The sequence below is a fragment of the Ostrea edulis genome, chromosome 7 (genome assembly GCF_947568905.1).
Source record: "Ostrea edulis chromosome 7, xbOstEdul1.1, whole genome shotgun sequence".
In the NCBI taxonomy this organism is placed as follows: Eukaryota; Metazoa; Mollusca; class Bivalvia; order Ostreida; family Ostreidae; genus Ostrea; species Ostrea edulis.
In genome coordinates, this window is record NC_079170.1 from 13,805,525 (window position 1) to 13,815,007 (window position 9,483).

The following is a 9,483-nucleotide window of genomic DNA, read 5'->3' on the forward strand; positions in this document are numbered from 1 at the left end:
AGAACCCTCACTGGTCGATACGTTAGGGTTTTTCGTTTTGTCACTGTCTAAGTATCTCAATCTTTTGGAAAATGGGGCTCTAGATACAGGAAATTTCTATCAAACAAATGGCAAATGATGGAGATTCATGTCCGTATCTAGTTTTCGTATTTTGTATTTGGACTAGCGATTTTGAATTCCCCTATTACTTATCTTCACAATCATAAGAAACTGTTTTCAAAGTGTAAACAAAAAAAGGGGCGGGGAGTTACTTGTTTGGAGCAAGCGTCCAAAGTACCAAGCTAATTGTCACAAGACAATAAAGATCTAGATACAAATGTATACTATAATTCGAATATAATATCACAGCTGTGCTTCAATAGAGATGTATTTGCGCACTTTGACAAAGAGTGAGTACAATGCACATAGACAGATAGCTTACAATGTATCATGAGGGGGTGCATACCAGGAATAAAACGATTATTCTGCCTTCAGACTTTAAGAAGAATAGTCATATTGCACAAAATATGATTTAAGAAACGACAACACATCCCATACATCTTCATTCATCCTTAACCAATAATAGATTGGAACGTAAGGTACACGCCAATTTACAATAAGGAAACACTATAGTACATTGTATTCTAGCATACAATAATCTAAATGAAATTTGTTAGCTATTAGAGAACATATAAATTCTAACACATGGTGGGATACAAGATCATCTCTTAAGTTACAAATTGGAGAAGATGATTTGTACTGGTTGGTTTAGTAATCAGTGGCGGATCTAAAAGGAGGTTGTGAAGACTTGCATCTCCGTAGTTTAACATTTTTTTTTTTTTTTTTTTTTTTTTACAAATGTAAATCGTTTGCCATTTTGTAGTCTTCAATCCACACCTCATTTTATGTGGAAAAAAATACTTTAATGGCCTTTGAAATATCTAAATCTGCTAATGATAACTGTGTGCAAATGACTTTTGAACGAAGTATTGCTATCACAGGACCATATCAGTGTACACGTACATGTCTCGGTTAACTTACCAAATAAAGCATCACTCAACATTTCATATTAGCCTGGTGTAAACGCAATTTTAGACAAACGGATTATGATATGATTCCTAGGATATTCTTTGGAATTTAATTGAAGTAAATACATTTAATGATAGACAAGCACACCACCCTTAATTGCTAGTTACTAATAAATCCATGGCAAGATACCCTTTAAAATGTGAAACTTAGTTTTGCATCAAATCTTTCAGATCATGACTATATTTACTACATATATCGTGCGTTTTATAACTGAAAGATTTTGGTCGCGTCCTTTGGTTTTCTGACGGAAAACATTTTAAATACCTTCTAACTTTAAACATCTTCGTTTTCCTATCAATGATAAATGTAGCATTTTGCAATAATTTGATTCAATTTTGTTTACAAGTAATAATAGTATGCACAATCATTTAAAGAACATATTTGCAGTTGTTTAATGGAGTGACAAAATATCATTTGACGCATGCGTTTCACGTTCAACGTTTCGCCAGACTTTTTGAATGTTGATTACTAATACATATATGTTCTTTATCACGATATGATAAAATTTGTATAAATGAAGGATACTAATTCAGACCACAATCATCTGTAGTTATTTATTTAAAAAAAAACCCGGACCTAATTCGTTTCTACAATAGAGATTTTATTCAAATTTTGACATAAGGTAAAGCATGCATTAAGGAGTTACAATCAATGAAATTAAAAAACCAAATAAAAATCGTATTTGATTTTGAGCGGGGATGTTTCAAAAGTTGCAAAAGGAATATAGGGACATTTCCAATGGGTAATATCAAATTTAAATTAAAAAAAAATCTACAATAGAGTTTTAATCCAAATTGAAGAATGGTTTTAAAAAGACAATAAGCTTATTAATTGTAAGAAAAAAGTATGGGTAATCGGCAATTGTTTTGTCAGGGGAGCATGTCAAAGGACGATTTTTGGCCAGTTTTCAAGAAAAATGTCATTAGATAAAAAATGGATGGGTTTTCTACTTGTAGTTTCATATTTTTCCTTTATACTAAATAATCATATGGATTGAAAAAAAGTCACCAATCATATGTAAACACCGAGTCATTACATAATATTCCAGGGGTGGTGTCAAAATATGTAATGTATGAACAAATTCAATAAATCTGATATAGAGCTCAGTATGCAGCTTAAGACAACGTATTTGTATACATGCACTGTGCATATTTTGTTTTCATATTTTTAACCTTTCTAAATAAGTTTAAAAAGTTCAAATGTTTGAATAAAAGCATACATATTTTAAATTGATAAGATACCAAGTACACGACTTATCGGACAGTTTCAAGATAAGATCTAACATGTAATTCAATTATACGAATTTTCTGATGAAACAAAGTAGACTTTTATTCCTTGAAACAATTTTATGAGTTAGCATAAATTTATTTTGATAAAGGAATTCTGACATTTCTTGTACTTATATTGACTGTAAATGCATAGGCTGTACATGTTTGTGTAACACGTGGTACATGTTGATTGGATATTGCAATCTCAGACATGAGTAAATAAAGTATTATTCTACCTGAATGTATTTTCTTTATATCAAAAGATTACGATAAACCGACTAATTTCGCCAAAATATATGTATCTTTGCCGTGTGATCGGTTCAGTGCTAGGATCTGCGCTAAGGATGATAGTCTTCCAAGCATTCAACGACAGCATCGATTTTCCGCGCAATTCGGCAATGTGACGTCAAATACAAAGCCCAGAGGCGTATTCAACACCACAACTATAGCAACTCTTCCCAACATTATGGCGGAACTATTTGATTTCTTGTCGGAATGGGAATTATTCTGCTTTGGTGTAGCAATGCAATATCTATCCAATTAGTAGGGGCGATAGCGTGTGTATTGTCAGCCGAGAGAGAAACTATCCCCCGGTCCTGCCTCTGTTCTTCGGTTGTTGTTGATTGATACGGGTTTTAGTCATTATTCCGTATCGTTTTAATAAATGGTCGAAAGATTTCAAAATATAGTTCTACCCTCTTTTCCGCGGTTTGTTGTAAACAGATATCGTTGGGTTTTGAGTAATTCACTTCTGGTGCATGCCGTAAATCGGTAATTGTTTATAGAGTAATACAGTAATTACTATTGATAAGAATATCCATGATATAAACTATATTCAGAAGTTAAATTTTAATCACAAAAGAGTCGACATTTTTTTTTTACTTTGTTGTGCATACCTATGACAATTGGATTCATGGCACATGCGCAGGAGGTTGTCGAAACACGGACAATTACGGAATCGCAGAAATTACACACAAAACACGGACAAATGACGGACAGATTTTTCAAAGTCACGGATTCACAGATACAAAAGTTATGGAAATTCTGTAAAGGACAAGGTACGCTTGAGGTCAAATTTGGCCCCGCGTCCAAACTAAATGATATTCCTCAAAATTATTTCATATGGTGTATACTGTGGTTGTTACATGTGCTCTATCTTTAAAATAGTTTCAAAGGCATAAAAAACGGCTAATTTCGGCGATTTCGGTAAATCATGTCAATCGGAGATAAGGAAAATGACGTCACAGAACATATTACGACACTAATTTCCACATGTATCAGCAGGGCCAATGCCCTAGTGCATAATCATAATGATTAAATCAAGTGAAACCACATTTTAAATTTATCCTAAATTTGTGGCGAAATTTGGGCCTTAATGTACCTTACTCTTGACTTTATTGAAGAATTTATATGAACTATGGATTAAAATAAGATGTATTACTTGTATAATGAAAGAAATATACATTCTCAAATTCCGTCCGTAAATTTCGCATGTTCATAGTGTGATGAAATAATTGCAGTGACGTCACAATGCACGGATACTGTAAATAGCGATCTGCGCGACTTTCTGCGCAGAAGTGGAAAATTTCGAATTAGCAGTCCTTAAGAAAACAAATGTAAGAAATATGTTCATCCTTTCTATTTCGCAGAGCCATCAGTGGGAGACCGCTGGTCCTCTAACGTCAATTGTCCAGATAAAGCTGTTTGTGACAGAGGGATGTGTGTGTGTAGTGGAACGTATCTAGCCAGCGGAAAGGTTTGTCAAAATGGTATGTAGTATTCATATTATTACCTGTACAGTGGTGGATTTGGAGGGAGGTGTTATGGCGTTGGAAGTTTGCAAAACCCCTTTCTTTGACTTTTTGTAAATATAAAGGTCCTTTTGCCCTTTTGATGTTTTCAACCCACCCACGCCCCATTCTTGACAAACTTGGGTCGCACCCCCCTCCCCCCCCCCCTGTTTGATTTTTGTGTGGATCTGCCACTGACCCGTACGTCCAGCATGTAAAGATATGTCATAATTTCCTCATATCTTTCAGAATGTTTTCCTACGCCAAGTGACGCCTTGTTACATTCAAATTGTCTCTTCAATTTTTGATCAATGTTTCCCTAATAATTTAATTTATGGAAAGTCTTTATGTATTGTATTAGTCACTACTCTTAGTGACGTAGAATTGTTGAAGTCAATTAGAAACGAAGAAAAAAAAATGTTGGTGTCAAATCTGAAAATACATGTAATTATGACAAGGATTCTCAATTCTCACAACATCTGTAACTTTTTTATGTCACAGTAACGAACTTGGCACTTGGAAAGCCAGTTTCTGGAAGTTCCTTAGATCAACGCTTCAAAGTAAAATTTGAATATGCTGTCGATGGACGAACCCGTGTCACCGATCCCAATCTATTATTTCATACCAGTTTTGAACTTTACCCGTGGTTGACTGTTGCACTGGGCAGACTAAGTATCGTTAAGAGCATCACAATCTATAACAGGAACGATGGCCATGGTAAGCCTGTAATGCTACTTAGTACTTTCATAACTTTACTTTTAGGTCATTCATTTTGATTCAAAATTATTTTATTTACAGTGACGAAAGAGAACTATCTTAAAATTCAATAAGCGTAATGTCGATCACAACGGTAAGCCTGCCAGTTATCACATTGGTATATTAATTATAATAAGGAGGACGAATATCCTATACATGTCTCTGTGATAAGTCACACTTGATTTCTGTAAACTTAGGTTCATTAATTGTATCTTGTTTAACGTCCATTTCGAGAATTTCTCACTCGCATGGAGAGGTCATCAAGACCGATGAATTGCTTCAAATTTAGGCCAATGTTCGACGTTTACGACCATTGAGCAGTGAGGATGCTTTAGCGTAACACACCTACTGTGACACGGGATATTCATTTTTAAAGTCATCTCCGAGGACCTGTGGCGTTCATACTTGATGCCGAACGTTTTGCGATGGAACGGTCACTACCTATCTTAACATATTAGGTCTGTCGCGGTCGGAATTCGAATCCCCATCTTCCGCATGCAGGACAAACGCTGTACCTCTAGACCAACGCAGTGGAACTTTAAAACTGTTTCATATTGTATAAAAACTGGTTCCATAAGCTAATTCAAAACCACTTCGCATAATTCCAGTTTCAGTCGAAAACACGAGCTGTGACATTAACAAGTTTTGTCTGCGTCCCCTTCCCTCCTCCAACTTACATTATCCAATAATGAAAGGTGAAGATAACGAGCAGTGATCAATCTCATAACTCCTATAAGCAATACAACATAGATAGTTGAGCAAACACGAACTCCTGGACATATCAGAGGTGGGATAAGATGCCCAGGAGGAGTAAGCATCCCCTGCCGACCGGTCACATCCGCCGTGAGCCCTATATCCTGATCAGGTAAACAGAGTTATCCGTAGTCAAAATCAGTGTCCCAAGAATGGCCTAACAATCGGTATGAAACACGTCAGACAACATTTGACCCAATGCGAGGTTGTATTGACGAACTAGATTGTAATAACGACCATACAATTTGCTAAATGCTGACTTCAGTCGAGGCTGTTGAAAACCCAGTACCATAAACTTATTTGTCAGTAGCTTGCCTCGATTTAAAAACTGACTATACGCAGAACAAAATCTCGCGTATCGAATCAGTTGAGAGATATAAACACCATATCCAGGTGATAATGATGTGTCTTCTATGTTTTGAATTTGCAGGTGGTATTGATTTGTTTATGCTCTGTTTTATTTCTTACTTTTGTATAAACGCTTCATTATCAAGCTAGAAATACGTATTAATCATGCATGTAAATTCATTTTTTAATTATTCCTATCATTGCTTCCTTCAAGAAGCAAATAAACACTTGCAAATACATGATTTGTTTACTTTATCGAGATATGGGGCTCACGGCAAGTGTGACCAGGATGCAGGGGACACCTACTCCTCCTAGGCACATAATCTCACCTCTGTTGTCTCCTGGAATCCGTGTTTGCTGATCTTTCTATTTTGTATAGCTTATGGAAATTATGGAAGGTGAAGATAACGAACAGTGATCAATCTCAAAACTCCTACAAGTAATACAAAATAGATAGTTGGACAAACACGGAACCCTGGCCACACCACAGGTGGGATCAGGTGTCCAGGAGGAGTAAGCATCCTCTGTTGACCGGTCACACCCACCGTGAGCCCTATATCCTGATCAGGTAAACGGAGTTATCCGTAGTCAAAATCAGTGTGCCAAGAACGACTTAACAATCAGTATGAAACACGTCAGACATCATTTGACCCAATTATAGGTTGTATTGACGAACTAGATCGTTATAACGACCATAGAATTGGCTAACTGCTGACTTCAATCGAGACTGTTGAAACCCCTGTACCATTATGTGTTTCAGATTGATCACTGTTCGTTGTCTTCGCCTTTCATACTATATGTATCCAGAATAAAAGTTTGAAATGGATTAGAAATGTACTTTCAAAGTCCATTTTAAAACCAAACCTGACTATTAAGCGAAGTCTTGACAGACATTTGCTTAAACTTGCAGAGACATACCGTAAGAACAATGGATTTTGGAACAGAGTACAACTCCCTGCATTTCAGAATCTTGCAAATTCTCCTTAAAGTTAGGTTGGGGTTTGTATCAATTCCCCTCTCTCTGATTCAGGTACATCGGCAATATAGAGATATGTTGTCTTCATTGTTTGATTGATAATTCGATATATGCATTTAAATGTCCTCATCTATAAAAAAAATAAATATTAGTTAGATATAAAAGCACAATCATTGTACCCGTAAGCATTCATCTCGGCCGATTTTACATGAAAGGTTCAGATAACGAACAATGATAAATCTCATTACTCCTACAGGTGACGATAGGTCCAAATATGTTTCATATATTTAGTACACCTTCTACATGACCTATCATTTCTATTTAGGTGAATGGCTGCATGGCGTTGAAACCAGAGTTGGGAACACCATTGATTGGGCTCAGATGTCCACTTGTGGAACGTTCGTTGGACCTAGTGTGACGGGAGGAGTTCATGTCATTGAGTGTGAAAAACTCTTGTACGGAATGTTCGTCACCGTGAAAATTGTTAAACAGAACAACATGGATGGGAAAAATTATCTGGTGTTGGAGGAAGTTGTCATCGCTGGAATCGTGGCGTGAGATTGTGAAATCAGTCGGATCGATCCCACCACCGTCCAACATTCTATCAAAATCTTAGAATAATAACACAGATGTAAATCAAAATCAAAATTCTACCAAAACCTACAGACACTTGGATGTTGTTACTATTGATGTAAAAGTACCCATTTATACAAACTTTCATACATAATTGGTAAAATATCTACCTGATTCAATAGTTTTGTAAGATATACAGTGTTCGCAAGCCCTTTCAGCGAAAGGTGAAGATAACGAACCGTCATCAATCGCACAATTCCTATAAGCTATAGGAAATAGAGAGTTGGGGAAACACATAGGATATACCAAATGTGCTATAAGTCGGTCTCTTTATTTGTTTTTCCGTCAAAACTTTAGCTATGATACAATTTCCTGTGAAGTTTTCAATAAAACAAGAATAGATATGGGTTACCCCATATACAAGAAATTTGACTTTTAATTTACTCGTAGCAAATACTGTGACCAGTTTTGCTTCACTATCAAACAGTGCGCATACCTGTCCTTGACCTTTTAACCTTGAAAAAATGTACAATTACATGAACAGTACTAAAGAAGGATAATTTAAAATATTGTCTTTATATAACTGAAAAATACATATATAGAGTAATGCAAAAGTCAAGAAGGGGAAAATCACTTTGCAGATATTTACTATGATATCCCCCTCCCCATCTAATTTTATTTCCTAGAAAACAAATTGCCCAATTAGGTTAATTCTTTTTTAATTGAAAAAATGCCCACCCCAGAATCAAATGGGTGTCCCCTTTCTTGATAAAAAAAAATAGTAGAAATACCTCATTTCCAAACCTTTAATCCACCCCTCCTATTTTTTTAGAATTTCCTCTGTTATGGTTATATTTGTATTTTCTTATCCTTATGAATTCATAAATTTTGTACATGAGGATCACAACCTATGCACTTATTCAACAAGAAATGTATACATTGCCTAAATAAATTTTATTTATGCAAGGTGAAGATAACGAACAGTGATCTATCTCAAAACTCCTACAAGCAATACAAAATAGATAGTTGGGCAAACACAGACCCCTGGACACACCAAAGGTGGGATTAGGTGCCTAGGGGGAGTAAGCATCCCCTGTTGACCGGTCACACCCACCGTGAGCCCCTTATCCTGATCAGGTAAACAGTTCTCCGCAGTCAAAATCAGTGTGCCAAGAACGGCTTAAGAATCGGTATGAAACACGTCAGACAGCATTTGACCCAATGCGAGGTTGTATTGACGAACTAGATCGTTATAACGACCATAGAATTGGCTAACTGCTGACTTCAATCGAGACTGTCCAAATCCCTGTACCATCAACTTGTTTGTCAGTAGCTTACCTCGATTTAAAAACTGACTATACCCAGAACAAGCTCTTGCATATCGAATCAGTTTAGATATATAAACACCATATGCAGGTGATAATGGAATATTGCTACATAAATGTGGGAAGTTGACGATGGAGAAACTGAAATCATCCCGTTTGTTATGCAGTTGAGTTGTTAGTTTGCCGTTAATGTCTACTTTCAATAAAATATCTAAGTATGAAGCAGAAGTGGACGACTCTGTGGTGTCGTTTATTTCGAGCTCACAGGGATATATCAAATCGACATATAAATGAAAGCTATCATTGTTAATAGACAAGTCACCATCGATATATCTAAAAGTCGAATTGAAGGTCACAGCGAGAGATTTTTTCTTCTTACGTAGAAGTTTTTGAACAAATTCTCCTTCATATGAATATAGAAACAGGTCAGCTAACAAAGGAGCACAATTCGTGCCCATGGGAATTCCAACAGACTGTTGGAAGACCTGATCACCAAAGACCACGAAGATATTGTCAATGAGGAACTCTAGCATATTTTTTTATTTCAACTTCAGAGTACTTGTGCGTGGAATCAGAGTGGTGTTTAACAAAGTAAGTTTTTGAATGACTGATCACTAGATATGAAT

General features: G+C 36.0%; 1 protein-coding gene across 1 annotated transcript; it reads left to right on the top strand.

The window, feature by feature from the left end:
• Nucleotides 1–4,626: 4,626 nt before the first annotated feature.
• Nucleotides 4,627–7,683, top strand: LOC130047822 (uncharacterized; the record flags this gene model as incomplete). Its single annotated transcript, XM_056143410.1, has 2 exons — nucleotides 4,627–4,843; nucleotides 7,285–7,683. Coding segments are annotated over 2 exons (450 nt in total), but the record flags the coding sequence as incomplete, so codon positions are not given.
• Between the last annotated feature and the right edge of the window lie 1,800 nt (nucleotides 7,684–9,483).